The sequence below is a fragment of the Rhinatrema bivittatum genome, chromosome 3 (genome assembly GCF_901001135.1).
Source record: "Rhinatrema bivittatum chromosome 3, aRhiBiv1.1, whole genome shotgun sequence".
NCBI classification, from domain to species: Eukaryota; Metazoa; Chordata; class Amphibia; order Gymnophiona; family Rhinatrematidae; genus Rhinatrema; species Rhinatrema bivittatum.
In genome coordinates, this window is record NC_042617.1 from 338,677,492 (window position 1) to 338,700,814 (window position 23,323).

General features: G+C 42.3%; 1 protein-coding gene across 9 annotated transcripts in view; it reads left to right on the forward strand.

Moving 5' to 3' along the window:
• ASCC3 (activating signal cointegrator 1 complex subunit 3) overlaps nucleotides 1-23,323 on the forward strand; it is a 1,498,074-nt gene that overhangs the window by 582,601 nt on the left and 892,150 nt on the right. For all 9 annotated transcript variants that reach the window (XM_029595363.1, XM_029595357.1, XM_029595354.1 and 6 more), the window contains one exon: nucleotides 2,707-2,871. In XM_029595363.1, coding sequence (XP_029451223.1) covers nucleotides 2,707-2,871 — 165 coding nt within the window. The remainder of the gene's footprint in view (nucleotides 1-2,706; nucleotides 2,872-23,323) is intronic.

Consider the following 23,323-nt stretch of genomic DNA (forward strand, 5'->3'; position numbering starts at 1 on the left):
GGTCTCATACCTTTTATTATTTATTTTTTGCAAAAGTTCATTGCTACATAAGAGACTGAAGAGAGACACCTGTGGCAGAGAATATCATAGCATGCTGGGCATGCTCAGTGGCCTCACTGGGCCAGTCAAACGTTTCTAGAAACTTTGACAGAAAGTTTTCCTGCACTAGGGCTCCGTTGGTGACGTCACCCATATGTGAGGACTACATCCTGCTGTCCTGGGATAACAACTATTACAAGGTAAGCAATTTTGCTATACATGTTCTCAAATGCATGTATATATAAACAAGCTATTGAGGGGGGCCATTGAAGACCCCATAGCTATCCCCTAAATCTGTTGGAAAAATCTAGTTCAAAAGAAAAATAGCTTTTATTAATATTATGGATGCCAATTGAACCACAAACCAGATCTGTGATTCTGAATATTCCTGTTGCAATAACGTTTCAATCAAAGTAAGTGCTGTATCTAAGGGAATATTACTATATAGTGCTGACACGTCAGCTGTTTCTAAATACCATCCTTGCTGAATGTCCGAGATTGTCTGAAGAAAGAGCATCAGGTCTGCTGATTCACGTACATAGGAAGTGATCTGAGGTACTAATGGTTGTAAGAAACTATCTATATATTTCTATATAAGGTCAAATAATGATCCTATATCTGAAACTCTAGGTCTTCCAGGTGGCTGAGTGAGTAAGTGACTTGTGCATCTTGGGTATAACATAAAACTGAGATGTCACAGATGAACTTAATTGTAAATATCCAAATTATTTCTCTGGAGTACAGTATATTTATGTTGTTAACCCTCTTTTAAAATGTTATTAATCTCTATTCAACTCAACAGAGGAGAGTCATCCATTAAGGGTTTATAAAACCTTTCCTTCAACTGTCGCATGGCCTCCTGAATCAATGTGTCCAAAAGCTTTCCTTGATGTAGTTTGGTGCTGTTGATTTATTTACTGCTTGGTTTGCATCTTAAACATGAAACATCTATAAAATCTAAGTGCTGCAGAGGTAAATGAAATTACTGTATGTACTGGACTATATATTCAAAGACACATGCTACATAGTCATGTTCTTTTACTGAAAATGTAGAACAGTTGCCAGATTTACCATTTTAATCATCTTCTGAACTATAGCTAGCCATTTTTTCTGATTGTTCTCTATTTCTACTTTACCTACAGCCATCCTGCCAACAACAATTGATTAACAAGTTTTAGATGATGCATTCTGATTCATTTTATACATTATAATGACATTGGTCAGTGTTGTCTTTCTTGCCTGCACAAAAGAATTGGCTTGGAAGAGGGATCAACTTGGTACCTAGAGTGCTGGTGATCAATTCTGCTCGTTGTGGTCCCCCAGAAAAATAACTACACATTTTTGTTACCTAATATATCCAAATGTATTTTATATTCATTGTGTATGCTCTAAAAACAAGCATGATTGGAATTGAGAATTGCTGACTAATAGTGAAATTTGCATTTTAGTTTCATGAATATATATTTCTTCTTATTGTACTTTAGCATGAGTCATTACCTAGGAAAAGGACCTTGGAGCCCTTGTGGACAATATGTTGAAATCCTCTGCTCAGTTAGCTGTGGCGGTAAAATTAGCAAATACAATTTTAGGAATGATCTGAAAAGGAATGGAGAATAAAAAGGAAAATAGCATATTGCCTCTATATCAAGCACTGTTGCCACCACACCTTGAGTATTGTATGCAGTTTTGGTTGCCCCATCTAAGAACATAAGATTTGCTATACTGGGTCAGACCAAAGGTCCATCAAGCCCAGTATCCACTTTCTAACAGTGGCCAATCCAGGATCATTATTTTATAGACCTAAAAAAAACAAAAAACATAGTTGAACGAGAAAGGTGCAGAGGAGGGTGACAAAAATGAGAAAGTGAATGAAATGTCGGTCCTATGATGAGAAGCTAATCAGCAAGGGTTATTCAACTAGGAAAAGAGAGGGTTGGGAGGGGACACAATAGAAGTTTATAAATCATGTATATGGTAAAATGGGTAAATACAGAACTATTATTTACTCTTTCAAGGAGACAATCCATGTAATGAGCAACCAGCAGATTCAAAACAAATCGTATAACAATTTTTCATTCTGTGTCCTTTCAAGCTGTGGAATCTGTTGCCAGATATGATCAAGACAACTAGCAAGTGTGGTTTAAAAGATTATAGAACACTATTGCTATCCCCTGAGAGTAACAGGAATTAGATCTATTTTGAGACAGAATGCTGGGCTGATTTTTTTTGGTCTGATCCAGCAAGACATTTCTTATGTTCTGATTTTATGGCTTGATAAAGCCTGTTGAAGCATCAGATTTATGGCATCCTGAGACAAGAATTTCTATTTCTTCTTGTAAGGATGTTTATTATACCATAGATTCTTGTTCTCAAAGCTAAGTGAGGTATAAGGATCTGCTTATTGCTTCTAGCAGATTGTTTAGAATTCACTAGTGTGTTCTTGATAACATAGCCCATTTTTCTCTGTATGACTGTGTGCTGTACACAACTCTTAGTACTGTTTAAATGATGGTCATAATCTGAGATATGTTGTTTTCCTATTTTATTATATATTTTGCCGAAGAAGACTGGATGTGACCAGAGAGACTGGTAAATTAAATTGTTTGGTTTTTCAGTTGATAGATTCTCTGGTGGATGATTAGGTCAATTTCTTTTACTTCCTGACAGATGCTGGTGACCACCCCAGAAAAATGGGATGTAGTGACGAGAAAGAGTGTGGGTGACATTGCCCTGTCTCAACTTGTGAGGCTCCTGATTGTTGATGAAGTACACCTACTACATGAAGACAGAGGACCAGTTTTAGAAAGTTTAATAGCACGTACCTTACGGCAGGTAAGACACAAACATTATTATGGTAATGGGATCAGGACATTTAAAGACTTAACTACATTGCAAAGGTGCAGCAAAGTACATATTTTGTTAAGTTGTACATCAAAAAGTAGGCAAAATTTCTACCTATCAATATTGATTTTTTATGTATTTATACTTGATATCATGCCTTTAATACAAAGACATCAAAGCATGTTACAATAAAATGAGGTAAATTTTAAACCTATATGCGGATACACACATGCACACGTTTGTTGTCATGAGTACATGGATGTGACAATTTTAAAACATACATGCGTATTAAAAAAAAATCTGCTATGTGCACCTATATGTGCGCATGATTTTATATTGACGCGCGCATCTATGTGCAAATGCTGCCTCGATTGCGTGAGGGGGATTTTAGTTGATATGAGTGTCGACACAATTACCTGTTTCCCCAGTTTGTTCCCAGTTCACCCCAGTAAATGAGAGGAGTTCCTGAACCCCCTAGCTAATTTGCCTCCCTTTACCCTATTAGTTCTGACCCTTAAAACCCCGCTGACTAGCCTAGCTTTGTTTAATGTCTTACACGCCGTCCATAGCTGAAGTAAAGTTACGCGGATAGGGATCCCGGCGCATGCTGGTGTGCGTAAATACACACTGATTTTATTCATATTTTTTGGAACGCATATGTTCCACCCATGCCCCTCCCAAACCACGCCCATGACCTGCCCCTTTTATAAAAATTAAATTTTTACTCACGAACTGAGAGATACGCGTGTACTCGGGAGCCTCTTAAAATTCGCTCCGAGTGCCTGGGCCGATATACGCACATATATCCTGGCTTTGGCGCATGTAGGTCTTTTAAAATTCACCCATATATGTATATATTTTATTGTATTTCCAAATTTAAAATGAGATTTAAACCCCCTAAGCCAAAGTGACCCCATATCCTTTACTAAAACTGCCACTCCTCAGATCCAAACACCATTTCAAATAACCAAGTTATGATTTGTTTTCGAAAAGTCAAGTAACTGACTTCTATTGTGAAGTCAAGCAGTATACTATTTCACAAGCAAGTAGCAATGGAAGTAAACACTTATTAACTGGTTGCTTCTTACTTGTTAACTGGAGTACCCTTTGGCATGGACATCAATGCCTGCTGGAACCACCTCAGATATATTTGGCATTTAGGAAAACAAATGCTTAGCTAACTGTTATGTACTTTTAAAAAGAATACAGAGGTCTATTTTACCCAATAAACATGAAGTTAAAAAAAAGAATACAGCAAATGCAACTAAAATTTTAAGCTGCAGCCGACACTTCACCGGTAGCCGATGTAACATTTTTAAGATTGGACTCTACTGTACATTAAAATGAATGCTTCAATTGCACTTCCCCTGAAATTGATGGACATATTGTTTTTCCTTTGGAATGGATGAAACATAATCTGATCTAATTTCTTGCCATTGCATTAAATAAGACCTCCAGAGAGAACATTGATCTGGAGTCTGGGGCTCTATTGAACTTTTGCTGTTCCAAATCACATGGGAGCAACAGAGCATGAGAATCTCTGTTCAGAAAATGTTACCACATTGTTAGTTTTTTTTTCCTCTTTAGCAGTTACATTAGATAAAGTAGCTCCGTTGAAACTTGGTCAAAGCTCATGGAAGAGAACCTTCTTCCCGTAGTTAACCTCATTGCTGTGAACTTAAGAGCAGAATGAAAAGAGCTGAGAGGTGCTGGCACCAGACATTGAGAGAAAGTGACAAAGAAGTATATAGACTATCTATGAAGTCTTAAAAGGCTGTTCTTACTAAAGTGAAAGATTGTGCTTTCGTGCAAAATTGAAATCTTCACTTAACCAGCATTGTGAATTGTTTTTAGTAGTTAATGAACTTTTGTCAAAACCAAGGGCTAAGGTTCTCATTGAAACTCCTAGTGTTGATGTTTTTGCAACATTTTTTCAGATACAATTTTCAATTGTTATTCTAGTTTTGACATGTTTGGTGAGATTAGTAATGCAGTAGTAGCCATGCCCACTAGCCATTTGAATGTTAGTAGTCTGGCCTATTGCTTTCAATGTATGGCCTCATCTGAAATTTTAAAGCTATTAAGCTTTTTAAGGGCCACTGGGTGCTATTTGAACCTGTGCATTAATTGTATTCTTCATTCACTAAAGCAGAAGTTTGCTATACAGGTTGCTGAGATAGTTCATGATTCTTTCTCAGAAGGTATTATACAAGGGGCATTTAAAGCTGGTATTGTGTGGCCAGTTTTAAACAAGTAAAGAACACAAAAGACACCACCAAATCACTTTAGGCACGCAACAAAATTCCAATTATGTAAGATAAAAAATTATTCATGAAGTAAGAGATGCATCTGCAATCCTGTCAACGTGTTAAAACACACCTAGTTGAACCGTCCGGTCTTTTCTTCATTTGCAGCTCTTACTGGGCTCAAAAGCCTCTGGTAGTTGTTATAGCTGGTAAGCTTAAATAAAATATTTTGATGTGTTAACTGACTTTTGTCGGTAGCTTATAAACTGCATAAATAATGTCACATTGTAAATAAACAGTCTTCTCGTTCTTATAAATAAACAATCTCCCCGACAGCGGCCGGTGATTCGCTGCACAACTTGCAGCTTCGTCAGGGGGGAATACCTTTGAGACAAGTAAGTAAACTAATCAGTAAAGTGTACAAATCAGAGCAAAAATACTTAACTTGTAGTTGCGACGCAAACCTCCTCTATCCGGACAAAGGTTTCACAAAAAATGTTCAGAGGAACGCGGGACAGAGACCAATTACAGCAGCATGGAATAATTAAATAGCCCGCGCGAACTAAGCAACATATCTGCGTCATGACGTTCTGTTGTCATGGTAACCATGTCAACAAAAAAGTCAAAAAAGGCTTTTGAGCCCAGTGTGTTCTTTATTTGATTCTAAGGACCTATTCAGTGCTCTTTGTTGTTTTGCAGTTGCAGTTTTAAACAAGCCCATTTTATATCCTTCTGAACTATACACCTATATCAAATATTCCCTGTTTGAATAAAATCATAGAAACATTTGCCCTTATATAGGTACAAGATTTTGTAGAGGAGAAATATTCTCGACCCTTATCAGTATGTATTTAGATTTAACTATGGAATAGAAACAATTATCTCAGCAGTTGATTTGCTGTTATGAGTTTGATACAGGTGGACTGTCTATTCTAGTATTCCTGTAAATTTCCTTTGCTTTTTGCACCCTTAACCATCAGATTTTATTTGACAGATTTTCAGATATTTGCATTATTAGTACAGTTTTGAAGTGGTTTAAATTATTTTTGACAAACCCAACAGATTAAAATAGATTAGAATTTTTCTGTGGTTAAGGATAGCATTATAGGAGTTCCATATGGATTGGCCTTGTCCTTGATGCTTTTTAACTTACTATGGGGGTCATTTATCAAAATGCGCTAAGGCATTTTTGCATGCGTTAAGGGCTTATCGCATGCGCAAAGCCCCGTTAACGCATGTGATAGGCCCTTACCGCACGCGAAAACGTGTTTTAACGCATGCGATAGCACAATATTGTATGGTGCGATGCAAATTTGAAAAATAGGAGGGTTTAGGGGCGGGGAATGGGCTGGGTTTGCCTGTCTGCGAAGAGCTATCGCACAGACTTAACGCCAATTTTAACTACACCTTTTTGAATTGCGTTAGGCTGTGCGATAGTTGCCGTGACTGGGCAGTAAGGTTTTATCGCCTTTTGCGATGTCTCCCGCAAGGCCTATTTTAAGTGAATTGAAGCTCCTGGAGCATTAGCCGAGCCCTCGAGAGAGAGATTATATGCTGGAAAAACAATAAGTCTGGCACCTATCGCAAAGTCTGATAATGTTATCGCAATTGCACTAACTTAGCTCTTCGCGTAGGTAATTAGTGCAAATTGCGATAAATTGATTATTTGCAAAAACCACGCCCCTTTTGCTATCGCATGCGATACCGCATTTTGATAAATCTAGGCCTATATTTGTAACTCTGCTAGGTTAAACTATGCCTTCTTCTGGAGATGACATTCAATTTTACTACCCTGTAAACTATATTAGATGTTTTGATGGTATGTTTGAATGCAGTAGATGAATGAATGACAGTGAATAAATTTGTCTTGAATTTAGTTAAAATCAAATTTTTATGGATTTTACATACCTGTCCCAAAAGTTGCTGGAAATATATTATTTAAGGGACATTCTTTTCGATTGTTGACTGAAGCCAGAAATTTTGTAGTTTTTGATTTTTCTTTCCTTTAAAGGTCAAGTAAAGGCAGAGATTAAATCTGTGTTTTATGGTCAGCAGAAAAAAGGAGGTGATATTGCTCCTGTATAGATCCCTGGTGAGAGCTCATTTGGAATACTGTGTATAATTCCTAACCACCTTACCTTCAAAAGGATATAAACCAGTTGAAGTTGGTCTAAGGTGTGGTTACTAAAATAGTCTATAGTCTTTGTTCAAAAGCATATAGGGATAGACTTAAACAGCTAAAATGTAGAATATAAATCAAATGAATAAATGTTTCTCACAGGACAAGCAGGATGGTAGCCCTCACATATGGGTGACATCACAGGATGGAGCCAAATCACGGAACACTTTTGTCAAAGTTTCTAGAACTTTGACTGGCACCTACTGGGCATGCCCAGCATGGCACTAACTCTGCCTCCAGCAGGGGTCCCCCTTCAGTCTTCTTTTTTCCGCACAGCATTAGCCATGCGGCTAAGGAGCTCTGCAGAGATTCCTGACAGGAATTTTCCTCATGGAATTACTGAAAACTTTCTTACCCCACAGAGGTCCCTCCTTCAACTTTTTCAAGCTGCGGTACTCTGGTAAGTTTTTTACCCGTTTTCGGTTGATTTCCATCAAGTTTGGCCCTCGCGGCCTACTGGCCGTTGACCGTACTGTGGTTCAAATTTTTCAAGGCCATGGCATTGGGGTTCCGTCGGTGCCCAGACTATAGCTGCACCATGTCCATAACAGACCTTTATAAGATCTGTGTAATGTGTCTTGGATGTGAGCATGATGTCCTGACCTGCACCAAATGTGCCCTAATGACACCAAAGGGTCGCAAGGTCAGAATGGAGAAGATGGAACTTCTCTTCCATGCTCAAACCCCGACGCCGTCCATTGCATCGTCGTCGTCTGAACCAGCACCTTCTACTTCCCGCCAGCATCGACCGCCGTCCGGTGACCGTCCGGTGTTGACGACTTCTCGGCCTTCAACTACCTCTACTCCCCCTCAGGACCGAGGGGATTGTAGAGAGAAACATCGACATCGGAAGTCTCGGACCATCGAAGGAGCGAAATCATCGATCTCGCCATCGTCCAAGCCGCCGTTGAAAAAAACCCTGTCCACAAAAGGCACCGATCTTTTCTGCGACCAGGTCACCGAGGCAACCCTCACCCGGATGGGTATCAGGAGCTGCGACTCCGCCTTTAACGGTGGTCCCTCCGGCTATGCCTCTGCCTCCTTCTCCCCTTCCGGAGCCGGGACTGATTGCTCCAAGTCTCCAAGAAGAACTGGACCAGATGGTTCAGGAGGCCATTGACAAGGCGATGCATCGATTCCAAGTTTCTCCGGCACCGACACCGGTGCCAATCGAGGAGCCGACCACGGACCCGATTCCAGCAGCGTTGGCACTGCTGCTGTCGAAGATGGAAGCGCTTATTGCCGCTTTTCCACCGATGGATCTCGGATCACCAATGGCTCCAGTGCCCTCTCCGCTTACTTTGTCATCGGGAGGAGAATAACCGTTCCGCATCCCTCCATCGGGGGTCCTACCGATGCCTCAGCTGTCGATGCCAATGCATCCGTCGGCGCCACTGATCCATCCATCGATGCCTTCATCGGTGCTTCCAGTTCTTCCTTCGATTCCTTCGGAGCCTAGAACTGGCCGTTCAGGAATTCCACCGTCCCATCCCCAATTGGTTCCTAGAGGGGCAGGTGCTGATCCCTATGATACTTGGACTGATGGTTCTTTACCAGACACCGATGACTTGCCTTCACCACCATCCCCTACTGAAAGCAGGAAGCGTTCTCCTCCGGAGGACCTTTCCTTCATAAATTTTGTGAAGGAGATGTCTGAATTGGTTCCCTTCCAATTACAGACTGAACAAGATGACAGGCATCAAATGATAGAGCTGTTGCAATTCCTAGATGCTCCCAAGGAAATAACCTCCATCCCTATTCACCAGGTTCTTCTGGATCTCCTCAAAAAGAACTGGGAACATCCTGGCTCTGTTACTCAAGTCAACAGGAAGGCTGACACCACTTATTTGGTTCAGTCAGCCCCAGGTTTTCAAAAACCTCAGTTGTATCACCAATCTGTGGTTGTACAATCAGCCCAAAAGAGGGCAAGGAGATCAAAACCCCACTCTTCCTTTCCCCCAGGCAAAGAGCAGACATTTCTAGATGCCATTGGTTGCTGTATCTTCCAGGGCTCAATGCTTAGCTCCCAAATCAGCTCTGTATGACCCAATACAACAGGGTCTTATTTAAGCAGATACAAGAATTGACAGACTCCCTGCTTCAACAATTCCAAGAACAACTTTAAACCCTAGTGAACAAGGGCTTTGAGGCAGGCAAGCATGAGATAAGATCATGTTATGATATCTTTGACACTGCTACCAGGGTATCTGCAGCTGCTATTTCGGCAAAAAGATGGGCCTGGCTCAATTCTTCGGACCTTTGCCCTGAAGTACAGGACAGATTGTCTGACCTACCCTGTGCAGGAGACAATCTGTTTGGCGAGCAGATTCAATGGATAGTGGCGGAACTCAAGGGCGATCATGAGACCCTGAGACAGCTCTCTCTGATGCCTTCTGAGTATTCCTCAAAACCTCTCCGAAAGGACACTAAGAAGTCATTCTTCTGTCCGAAGAAATCCTACCCGCCACCATCTAGAGCTCGTTCTACGAGACCTTTCCAAAAAACCCAGTCTCGTCAACTACGAAAACAAAAGCCTCAAGCACTCCTCAGCCGGGCCCTGCTTCCGTTTTTTGACTCCTGCATAGAGAGCAGTAGCCAGCTTCCACTGCCTCACATACCAGTGGGAGGTCGATTATGCCATTTCAACAACAGGTGGCACTCAATCACCTCAGACCAGTGGGCCCTAGTGATAATCGCCCAAGGTTATTATCTGAACTTTCTCTCCATCCCACCGGACTCCCCACCTCTACCGACGTGGAGAACATCCAACCACTCTACCCTCCTGGATCAGGAGGTCTCCCTCCTCCTCCAGTCCAAAGCAATAGAACCAGTGCCCTACTCTCAGCACAGCCTAGGGTTCTATTCCCGGTACTTTCTAATCCCTAAAAAATCGGGAGGTATTCGTCCAATTCTGGACCTCCATGCCCTCAACAAGTACCTCCATCGAGAAAAGTTCAAAATGGTAACCTTGGGTTCTCTTCTTCCTCTTTTGCAAAGAGGAGACTGGCTCTGCTTTCTAGACCTCCAGGATGCATACACACATATTGCGATAACTCCATCTCATCGCAGATTCCTGAGATTTCTGGTAGGCCCCAAGCACTGTCAGTACCGAGTGCTTCCATTCGGCCTCGCATCTGCACCACGAGTCTTCACAAAATGCCTCATAGTAGTTGCAGGCTTCCTCAGGACTCAAGGTGTTCACGTCTACCCCTATCTAGACGATTGGTTGATCAGGGCTCCCACTCAGCAAACTGCTCTGTCGTCCCTACATCTTACCTTACATACTCTGATTTCACATCAACTACGACAAATCCTACTTAGTCCCATCTCAAACTTTATCATTCATAGGGGCAGACTTGACACCTTGCAGGCAAAAGCTTTTCTGCCTCATCAACGAGCTCTCACTCTCGTCTGTCTCGCACATCAGCTGCAGTCTCAACACCGCACGACTGCACGCCACTTCCTCATCCTGCTGGGACACATGGCGTCCTCAGTTTAGTTTACCCCAATGGCCTGCTTGGCCATGAGTCATGCAGTGGACTCTAAGGTCACAATGGACTCAATCCATTCAGCCCCTGTCGACCTTTGTCCATGTCACCGACTCACTCCGTCAGTCTCTAGCCTGGTGGAAAAATCAGATCAATCTCCTCCAAGGCTTACCCTTCCAGGTTCCAGATCCTCAAATAATTCTCACCACCGATGTTTACAACCTTGGCTCTGGAGCCCATGTGGCCGAACTGCAGACACAAGGATCTTGGTCTCCAGAGGAAGCCAAACACGAAATCAATTTCCTGGAGCTTCGAGCAATCAGATATGCTCTCAGGGTATTTCAGGATCGCCTGTCCAATCAAGTCATCCTGATTCAGAAGGAAAACCAGGTGGCCATGTCGTAGATCAACAAACAGAGAGGGACAGGCTCCTGCCTTCTATGTCAGGAAGCTGCGCAGATATGGGCGGAGGCCCTCTCCCACTCGATGTACCTCTGGGCCACCTACTTGCCGGGAGTGGATAATGTGTTGGCAGACAAACTAAGTCACACCTTTCAGCCACACGAATGGTCTCTCAACCCCTCAGTGGCGAACTCGATCTTCCAACAATGGGGTTACCCTCATATAGATCTCTTTGCGTCACTTCAAAACCGCAAAGTAGAGAACTTTTGCTCTCTCACTCGCAGCCAACACTATCAGCCCCGAGATGCGTTCTCCCTCTCATGGGCGACCGGTCTCTCGTGAAGTTACGTCAGGACAAGGGAACCATGATTCTGATAGCACCTCATTGGCCACGTCAAATGTGGTTTTCAATACCTCAGGATCTCCCCATTCACAGTCACATTCCTTTGGGAAAGGACCCGCTTCTGATCACTCAAAACGACGGGTGCCTACGCCACCCCAATCTTCAAGCCTTGTCCCCTGTCAGCTTGGATGTTGAAAGGTTAATTCTTCAGCCACTTAACCTTTCAGAACCGGTTTCCCATGTCCTGATTGCTTCACGGAAGCCTTCCATGAGAAAATCCTACCTTTACAAATGGAACAGATTTAAGTCATGGTGCTCTTCTCAATCCCTTGACCCCTTTACCTGTCCTACCACTAAGTTTCTAGACTGTCTCTGGCACTTGTCAGCATCAGGTCTAAAATATTCCTCTATCAGAATGCATGTCAGTGTGGTAGTCGCCTTCCATAAATGTATTGGGGACATTCCTATTTCAGTACAGCCCCTTGTAACACGTTTTCTGAAGGGCTTGGTTCACCTCAAGCCTCCTCTGCGTCCTCCGGCCCCCTTCTTGGGACCTCAACCTGGTTTTGCGTCGGCTCATGAAACCACCATTCAAGTTTCTCCAATCCTGTGATCTTCGCTATCTCACATGGAAAGTGATCTTCCTTTTGGCAATCACTTTGGCTCGCAGAGTTAGTGAGTAACAGGCTCTAGTCACCTATCCGCCTTACACTAAACTTCTGCAGGACTGGGCCGTACTCCGCACTCACCCTAAGTTCTTACCTAAGGTAGTATCGGAGTTTCATCTCAATCAATCCATTATACTACCTACCTTTTTTCCCAGGTCCCATTCCAGTCCAGGAGAACAGGCTCTGCATACCCTTGACTGTAAACGGGCTCTAGCATTCTACCTAGACCGTACAGCTGCCCACAGGAAGAGTACTCAATTGTTTGTCTCTTTCCACTCCATCAAATTGGGGCAGCCTGTGGGTAAGCAGACTCTCTCCTCCTGGTTAGCGGACTGCATATCCTTTTGCTATTAGCAAGCGGGCATTCCACTTCAAGACTGTGTTAAAGCACACTTTGTGAGGGCCATGGCAACTTCAGTAGCACACCTAGGCTCTGTGCTGCTTCCTGACATTTGCAGGGCTGCCACCTGGAGTTCTCTGTATACCTTTACAGTCCATTATTGCTTAGACAAAACCAGAAGACAAGATTCCATCTTCGGCCAGTGTGTCTTACGCAACCTATTTACAACTTGACGTACCAACACCCTTCCGCCTGCCCGGTAGGGTTCAGGATGCCCTCCACCAAATTCCTCCCCTGTCCTAGTGCTTTGCACACCTGGGTACATTTGGTGCATACTCTGAAATCCTCAGCTCGGTACTCACCCATATGTGAGGACTACCATCCTGCTTGTCCTGTGAGAAAGCAAATGTTGCTTACCTGTAACAGGTGTTCTCACAGGACAGCAGGATGTTAGTCCTCACGAAACCCGCCCTCCACCCCGCGGTGTTGATTTCGTTACGTTTCTTATTTTCTTTTTTGGCACTTCCTGTAGCTTTTAAACAAGACTGAAGGGGGACCCCTGCTGGCTGCAGGGTTAATCCCATGCTGGGCATGCCCAGTAGGTGCCAGTCAAAATTCTATAAACTTTGGCAAAAGTGTTCCGTGATTGGGTTCCATCCTGTGATGTCACCCATATGTGAGGACTAACATCCTGCTGTCTTGTGAGAACACCTGTTACAGGTAAGCAACATTTGCTATATCTCTTCTCCAACTCCAAATCAGAGGATATACTGGCTCATAGACCAGGTTGCTCAATTGGTGAAGACTATCTTTACCTTGCTGGCAGCAAATGACAAAGAGGGTATGCTTCAGCCTCTCCTGTTTATAATAGCAGAGAGCAGTAAAGCTATCACAGGCCATTCTGTATAAAGAAGAGCGCAAAAATCTTCTCTGGTCAGTATACGAATTGTTAAATAACATGGCAATATTTTCAGCAATAGCCATTGGAGCATGCTGTCTGGCTTGGTTGAGAGTCAGCATCTTGCATAAATATATTCATGAAAAGTTGGCCAATGTCCTTTGTTTAAGGAAAAAAGGTCAGGGAAACGGTCACCCCGATTAAAGAGCAGCATGCTGCCATTCAGTCTCTATTGAAGGGAACAGAGCATTCATCTTCCTTTAGGCATCCTTACTTCATTTTAAATGCCCCTTCAACTAATTTCAGCAGCTTTGCCTACCACCTATTCTAGTACAAGAGCACCTTCTGGCATGCAGACATCAGCACGAGTGATATTGGCCAAAGATGCTGCATCTAATCCAGCCTAAACCTGGGCCTTGTTTTTGATGCAACTTGACCTTCAGACTGCGACCCCCTCTGGAAGGTAGGAAGGATGCACCTGCTCTGAGAAGAGTAGTGAAAGATCACCAAGGACCATTGGGTCCTCAAAATTATGGAGTCTTGTTATCATTTGTGCTTTTCCCATCCTCCAGTATCAAAACAATTTTTGGCCTTCAGTCTGGATCTGTCTCACTTGACCCAGTTCCATCTTGAAGTGGAATTGCTTTTCAGTCAGTGAGTGATAGAACCTGTCCTTCCCAAAACTTGGCAAGGTATTCTGTCCTACTACTTCCTTATCCCCAAGAAGTTGTGGGGATTTGAGACCCATCTTAGATTTACAAAGACTAAACAAGAGCCTGTTATGGGAGAAGTTCAAAATGAACTACCTCCTCGCCATTCTGCCCTTAAGTCAAGTGAACCCTTTGGTCTCTAGGGTTTATAATCAGCTTTGCCAAAGTCTAGCCTTGTTACTGCTCAAAGAATCAAGTGTATTGGGGCATGAAAAATTCTCTGGAGGAGAAAGCATTCCTCCCATCAGAACAGGCATTCTGATTTTGAACCTTGATTCAGAACATGTTATAATGCAATTATGTTCCGTCCTGAGAAATCCTGGTTGTCCTGGTGCATATTGTGGCATCAATGTATATAGTTCCTGTGACCCGCATCAACATGAGAATTCTCCAGGATGGGTTCTACACTCAGTAGGATCAATTGTTTCAGCTTTTGTCATACTTCGTGAGGATCAACACAGAGACAAAAATGTCTCTTGGACTAGACCGAAAGTTCCTGGAGATTGGTGCTCCTCTTCAGCTTCCCCTCGTCAGATAACGTTAGCAATGGATGCATTCACCAAGGGTGGGGCATCCAAGGGCTCTAGTCTGTGATAGAATGTCTGTTTCAGATTAATCTCCTGGACGTGCGAACTACCGGACATGCATCGATAGGTTTTTTGCATCATCCTCGGGGGAAAAATGTCTTATCCAAAACAGCAACCAAATACTGATGTTGTACTTGAAGAAACAATGGGGCAAAAGGGTCGTGGACCCTCTGCCAAGAATCTAAGAATTTGTGAGTGGGCTTACAGTCTTCCTACAAGCAAACCTACCTTCCTGGGATCTCCAATATGCTTGTGGATCACTTCAGAGTTTTTCACCCACATGAGTGATCTCTAGACTCCGGAGTAGCAGACAGGTTGTTTGACCTCTGGGGACACCTGTCAATCGATTTGTTCAGATCAGAGGACATCAGGAAAGTTGGCAAATTTTGCTTTATTCTTCAAAGCACATTGATAGCCGCTCAGGATGCTTTTCTGCTCAAATGGGGTGCAGATCTGCTGTATGCCTTTCCTTCAATTCTGTCAGAAGTGAGAACAGTGCAGAAGGTGCTCAAAGATCAGGTGTACTTTATCCTCAGTACTTCAGCATGGCCTAGGCAAGTGTGGTTCTCATATCTTGTCAGGTTGTCAGTCTGCTTGCTGATTTCCCTGGGATCTGATCTGGCTCTACCAGCTCAAGATGGGGGTTGTCTGCCATCCAAATTTCCTTTCTCAACTTGACAGAATGGATGATGAGTGCTCATTAGTCTCATCGCTGTCACTATCCAAGGAAGTTTGATGATATTGTGATTTCGCCAGGAAGCTGTGCACTAGGAGAATATACACTTTTTAGTGGAAACGTTTTTCATTTTGGTATCAGGTAGTCTCCCTGAACTTGTTTGACAGTGCTCCAAATTATTTATTTCAGTGCTTACTCTCCCTCTCCTCATCGGATCTCAGTGTATCATCTGTTAAGGTACATCTCAGTGCTATTACTGATTATCATATTCAATTGGATAGTAAGCTGTTCTCCATTCATCCTCTGGTGTTGAAGTTCATTCAAAGCTTATGGAGTACAAACCTCTAATAGCCAAGTTAGCAGTCCCATGGGATATCAGTATCATTTTGACACAATTGATGAGCCACCCTATGAACCATTAGTCTACTTCCTTAATGTTACCTGAAAAGTAGTGTTCCTAGTTGTCATCACATTGGCTAGAAGAATTAGTGAACTATAAGCATTGGTTCATTATTCTTCATAGCTTTAGTATTTCCACAATAGAGTGGTGCTTGCCCCAAGTTTCTGCCAAAAGTAATTTTTGCCTTTCATCTGAATCAAGTCATTGTTTTGCCCATATTATTTCCATGACCCTCATTTTCATAATTCATTCACTGGACTGTAAAAGGGCCTTGATGTATTATCTGAAGTGAATTCAATCACATCATTAAGCTTCTTAACTTTTCTTCTCATACTAACCTAACAGATTGGGAATAGCAGTTGCCAAGTGCACATGGTCTAATTGGCTAGCAGATTGCATCACACATTTGAATGCTCTGGTTGGCCTTCAAATCACAGACTGTCATAGCTAATCAAGTAAGAACCATATCCACCTCATTGACTCGCCTAAGAGCTGAGTCCATTGAAGACATCTACAAAGTTGCAAATTAGTCCTCCGTTCACATTTTCATGTACTATTACTGTCTGAACAATCTATCATGAAGTGACAGTAGCTTTGGTCGAGTAGTTTTGCGGAGTTTGTTCACCCAGTAGTCCACTGTCCGGGAGGATAGAAGACTTCTACAGGTTGCTTTTTCAGTAAGTTCTCTGCACCAACCTTCAGCCTGGGACTCCCCATGTGTAATGGATAATTCAGTCCTGCTTGTCAACGGAGAAAGCAAGTTTGTTTACTTTATGATAAGCCACAATCTCCTCATCTCCAGTCTCTCAAACATCGGTATCTCCAACACTGTCCTCCTCTGGTTCAAATCCTACCTAGCCAACAGACGCTTCTCTGTGAAACTAAGCAACTCTGAGTCCTCCCATTTCTCTCTCGCTCAAGGAGTACCCCAAGGCTCCTCTCTGTCCTCCACCCTCTTTAACATGTACTTCCTTCCGCTCTGTCATCTTCTCTCAGACCTCGGTCTCAAATTCTACATCTATGTTGATGATGTCCAGATCATCATACCCCTCCATAAAACTATCTCCGCTACTCTAAGCTACTGAGAGGAATGCCTTACATCCATCAACTCTCTACTCTCCTCCCTACAGCTTGCTCTCAACGCCTCCAAAACTGAGCTCCTCCTCGTCCACAACCATCAAACCTTTAAGCTCCTACCCCCAAACGACCCTAAGACCCTCTCCTTAACTGCTCAGCCCGCTGTCCGAAACCTCGGTGTCCTAATCGACCCCCTCCTGACCCTAAAAACTCACATCAGCTCCGTCCTGAAAGGAGGTTTATACAAACTTAACATCATCAAAAAGCTCAAGCCACTACTTCACACTCATGATCTTAAAACAGTTGTCCAAGCCACCCTCTCATCCAAGCTGGACTACTGCAACTCCCTATACCTTGGACTCCCTCACTCCACCATCAAACCCCTCCAGATACTTCAAAATGCCACTGCGAGACTCCTCAGCATCACAAGCAGAACAGACCACATAACCCCTGTCCTTAAGGACCTGCACTGGCTCCCCATCTCATTCCGTATCCTGTTCAAAACCTTCACCCTCGTTCACAAATCTATTTACAAGAGTGACTCCTCATGGCTCAGCGAACCACTCCGACTCTCCCAATCGGCACGCCCTACTAGAGCTAACCTCGCCTGCACCTTGCAAGTCCCACCCCTCAAGAAGGCCCGCCTCTCCGCAACCAGGGACCGTGCCCTATCTATCGCCGGTCCAACCCAATGGAATGCCCTACCTGCCCACCTCCGCCTTGAGCCATGCCCCATGAAGTTCAGAAAAATGCTCAAAACATGGCTTTTCCACCAGGCCTTTCCGGACTAGCCCCCCCCCCCCCCCCCACTATTCACTCTGACCCCCCCCCCCTTCTTCGATGTAAATATGTTCATTCTCATACCCACCCTGAATTTTTGTAAATATGTTATGTATTATCATTTTCAATTTTGTAAATATGTTCATATCCCTCTCCTCCCCCCCCCCCCCTTTTTCCTCGCTTGATTTCTGGCTCCTCCTCATAGCCCCTATTCTGTTTATTGTTCTCATGTTTCCCCCCTCCCCGTTCAATGTAATTTCAACCTTTCGTTATGATGTAAACCGATATGATGTGTATTTTAATGTCGGTATAAAAAAGCTGTCAAATAAAATAATAAATAAAAATAAATAAACGGGGTTCTCCATAGATAGAAGTATGAATCAGCTTTGCTTAATACCCGCCTGCCTCCATGGAAAGTTGACTACCTTGATAAAGCTAAGTTCTACAATCAGCTGAGGGGCTCATGAGCAGCGCGCGTGTAGGAACTCCTGGACATGCTCATTAGAGCAAAATTTCTAGGAACTAGGATAGATGGATCCATAGAGTGCCATCAGATGATGTCACTCATGACATGGCTAATTCACCCTGCTCTCTACAGAGAACCCCATTTAGGGTACGCAAAACTTTCTTTCTTTCCATTACCACTAGCTTTATGGAAGGAATCAGACTATATGATTTCCAAAGACATTAAATACTTTATTTACTGATTTTAATTCTGGAGTTTCATACACTTTGAACTGTTTATTTTTATGCTGTGCTTTATTGTTTATTGGCTTATGTTTGATGTTCAAATTCTTAGCCATATTGAATAAACTTTTAAGTGTATTTGTAGAATATAAATGCTTTTAATGAATGTTTGTTTAGCAGATCTATCCCTATTCCTTTATTTTTGCACCAGCTTATTCCATTCCCTGTAAACCCCTGCTATTTATGCTCCAAGTGTCTATTACTTTTCTTCATCATTTGTAACTCAACAGAAACCCAAGGTCATGGTTTCTTTAATACCACCTACACAGACTTCAATGGTACAATGGAGTCCAATGCCACCCTCCACTCTGAATTTCATATCACCAATAAATCTTGTACATATGTATCTGTAAAAATAAATGAAATAGGACCCATTGCCTCTATAAATTTCACTGGATCAATGTGTTTGCAATGCCAAGCTTACTATCCTTTTATTCCATACTTAAATCCAATGTCATGGTAATATTTAAAGTAATCAAAAAATGGTCTGATTAAGGCACAGACACAAGTAACAAATCACCTAAGTGAAACAGACTTCTTTTGTGATTTTTTTTTTTTTAACAAAAATAAAAAAAAATGCAACTTCAATGTGTGACCAGCCACATGTGTGCTGTGTGAATTAGTTGATTAAAGTCTATACAATGCAGAATCTCAATAAATAGAAAATGTTTAATTGGTTGGAAGAAATCAATATGGGTATTGAAATCTCCCAGCACTATCAAATTAGGAGATAACAGTATAGTTATCAAATCCAAATACTCATTTATCTGTCTATTGCTATGAGCTGGTGCTTGATAGATTTACAAAACACCCAATCTTTGCCATATAGTATCACAAATATCAATCCTTGATACAGCCAGTAATGATCTGCATCTCAGGAGAAAAGAACATTTTAAAAAGCATTAACGCCCTCGCCCCTTTTTTTTTTTTTTACCCTTTTATGATCCAATCATATATTTGATAGACTTTGGAACACAGTTGAAGATCATTGTGTATCTAGGACTTTTGATCCATAATTAGATCAGGTAAGACCTCAAGTCTTGTTTTTTGCTGATCATGTATTATTAACAGGAAACAAACATGCATGCTACTCTGCCTACTTATTTCATTATTAGATCCTGAAATAAAAATAATAAAAGGATGTATTCTCTTCCTTTTAATATCCATTCTCCCAAAGCAGCTATAATTTCCCTTCCCCAGTAGAACTGGAATTGGCTGAACAATTGAGATAGTCAAAACTCAGAGTTAACCAATGATAAGATCTTTCCTCTGGTTCTAAACAGGTGTCTTTCCTATTTTGTCTTGGTTCTCCTGCCATAATTTCCTTGTCCCATAATCAAAGGAACAGCTACCAAAGCATTGGCAGAAAAAGCTTGTTTTACCAGCACATTTTTTTCAAACTAACCGCTCAAATATCATTTAATAATTTCCTTAAAATAATGGATAATGCCTGAAATTGTACACAGAGGAGCTCACTAAAGGGGCACGGCCCCTAAAGAGGAAGCCAGGACTCCTCTTCATAGTGTCCAGACTCCTTGCTGACAGAGTTCAGAAGCTGTCCCTGTTGGTCCACAGCACAAGCCTTAGATAAAGATTTCCTTGATCGAAGACTGACCAGACAGGTCATGGTGCGGTTATAACACTGGCCACGGTGGGGGAGCTACCTACATGCTGGGTGGTGAATGCCGCACGCTATGTTACCATTAGGCCAAAAAAAAAAAAAGGGGGGGAGGGGTAAGAGTTCCTAGAGCATTCACACTCACTGCTGTTGAGTAGGTACCATGTTAGCACCATTCTCAGGCATGCTCTGGAGGTAGATGGTATGCAGGCTGAGCAGTTTGGAACATTCTCATTCAGGATAGGTGCAGCGTTTAGTACAGCCGCATCCGGTTTTCCTGTTGCAGCAATTCAACATATCCGCAGGTGATGATCCCCTGATTACCTTATATTAGAGAAATAAACAGGGCCCCCAGTTACTGTGTACCTTAGTAAACTAGCCCCCCTCCACCCGAATGGATTAGGTCTAGCTAGTTCATATGCTTTGATTCAATCACATTATCGATGTCATGTTCCAGTTTTGAGGGATGGAGCAGATGTTGGTTTAGGCAATGCGGGAGTTTGTGTGCTAATCCACTCAAGTGGTGGAATACCATAGAGAGAGAATCTACATTAAGACCGACTAGAAAGGCCAGTTGGTCTTTATTTTATTTATTTATTTATTTATTTATTTAACATTTTTCTATACCGACCTTCAAGGTTGAATACCATATCAGGTCGGTTTACATCGAACAGGGGTAGATCAGTATAACATAACGTAACATAAGGAACAACTTTTTTATAATTAGCGGAGACAAAAGCAGAGAAGCAAAAGTTACATAATAACAAGGACCTTGAACTTGGAAGCTGGTTCAGCTGGAAAAAGAGAAGCCTTACAAGGGTATTAAATTAAATACATTGTGAAATATCCGAGCCTAGTCTAGAGCTAGTTAGCTTATTAGGGTAGTAAACTAGTAAATGAGGTGAGTATTGGAGGGGCGAAGTTTGAAATTCATATTCATAAGCTGAGTAATTATCTAATGAAAGTTTGATGGATCAGGGAAGGCTTGTAAGAAGAGCCAAGTTTTGAGTTTTTTTTTAAATGTTGGTAGGCACGGTTCCATTCTGAGATCTGCAGGGAGGTTGTTCCAGATGGCTGGACCTGCTGTAGAAAAAGCTCGGTCCCTGGTAGAGATGAGTCGTGTGGCTTTAGCTGGCGGGGCTTGTAGTGCTCCTTTGTAGGTTTCTCTCATTGGTCTGTTGGAAGTGTGGAGTTTGAGTGGGAATTCGAGGTCGAGATGGAGGCGGTTATGAATTGATTTGTGAATTAGAGTTAGAGATTTGTGTAGAGCCCTGTGACTGACTGGTAACCAGTGTAGATTACGGAGGATGGGCGTAATATGGTCTCTCTGGTTGGTGCTTGTCAAAATTCCCGCTGCGGCATTCTGTATCATCTGTAAGGGCTTGGTTGTTGCGCTGGGTAGGCCGATGAGGGGAGTGCTGCAGTAGTCAATTTTGGCAAATATTAGGGATTGGAGAACAGTCCTAAAGTCATGAAAATATAGGAGAGGTTTGAGTCTTTTTAACACCTGAAGTCTGTAGAAGCATTCTTTAGTTGTGGTTTTGATCATATTCTTTAGGTTAAGACGGTTGTCTATAATTACTCCAAGGTCTCTCACATGAGTGTGGGTGAGAAGGTGTTTGTGATGGATCTGAGACGGGAGGTTTTCTTGGTTGGAGGAAATGAAGAGGAGTTCAGTCTTAGAGGCATTGAGGACCAGATTTAGACTGTTGAGGAGATTAGTGATGGCTTGTAAGCTGTTGTTCCAGAGTGCGAGGGATTTGTTAATAGATTCTGTTATGGGAATCAGAATCTGAACATCGTCTGCATAGATGTAGTGAATGAGGTTAAGACTAGTTAACAGTTGGCAAAGGGGAAGGAGGTAAATATTGAAAAGGGTAGGTGATAGGGATGAACCTTGTGGTACGCCAAGAGAGGAATTTGTAGATGGTGATTCTTTATTGTTGATTTTGACTTTAAAACTTCTATTACTGAGGAACGACTTGAACCAATTGTGGACTGTTCCCGATATGCCTTTGTCTGAAAGGTGATTCAAGAGGATGGGATGGTTGACGGTGTCGAAAGCCGCCGAGATGTCTAAAAGGATTAGGAGAAAGGAGTGTCCTTTGTCTAGACCCATAATAATATGGTCAGTTAGAGATATGAGTAGGGTTTCTGAGCTGCAAGATTTGCGGAACCCATAGTGGGAAGGGAAAAGAAAGTTGTGATCCTCTAAATAATCCGAGAGCTGGATGTTGACCAATTTCTCTGTGAGTTTGGCTAAAAATGGTAGATTCGAGATAGGGCGGAAATTAGCCAGAACACCAGGGTCTAGGTTATGTTTCTTGAGGAGTGGTTTCAGGGACGCGTTTTTTAGACTATCTGGGTAGAGTCCTTGAGTTAAGCAGCAGTTTATGATTTTAGTTAAGGGACCAAAGATTATGTTTGGGATAAGTAACAGTAGCTTGGAAGGTATGTTGTCCGATGGGTGGCTGGATGGTTTCTGCCTTTTTAGAATGGATTCGATCTCTTTGGTCGATGTTAATTCGAATTTGTCGAATTTGACTCCCTTAAGAGTGTAGGTGTTATCGAATGAGGTGTTGTAGTCAGTCTTGGTAGGAAGGAGAGCCAGAGTGTTTGAAATCTTCTGCTGAAAGAATAGGGCTAGTTCATTTGCTTTGGATTGAGCTTGTTCGTCAGGTATTGATGGTGGTAGAGACTTTGTTATTTGAGAGACATATGCAAAGAGGGTTTTTGCATCAAATTGGAGATCATGGATTTTTTTACCGAAGTATTCTCTTTTTGTTTTTAGAATTGAAGTTCTGTAGAAATGTAGAGTTCCTTTGTAAGACAATAGTGTAGTGGTGGAAGGTGCTTTGCGCCATTTATTTTCTTTGTGGCGTAATTCTTGTTTTATCCGTTTGAGTTCGCTGGAAAACCAGGGTTGATTTCCTTTTTTTGTCGTGTTGCCATCATTTACTGTGTTACTATGCAAACTGTTTTGGGAGGTTTTCTTGAAGGTGAAGCAGATGTCGCGCCACCATTCTTGTCATTGACGCCTCTTGTATTTAGAGACTATTTAAAGTGCCCTTATTTATCTTCATGTTCCCCCTTCTAAAATATTAAACAATATAACCTGATTAGTCTTAATTGTTGAATTAGACCAGAAATGTAAAAGAGCAATGCCTGATAGAGGGCGAGACACTAATGTGTCAGAAACAGGCATGGGATCTAGGGGAAAACATATATGACCTCAAGTTTTCAAACTGGTGGGAGAAGGTATTAGTGCGCATCAGAGGATTGTA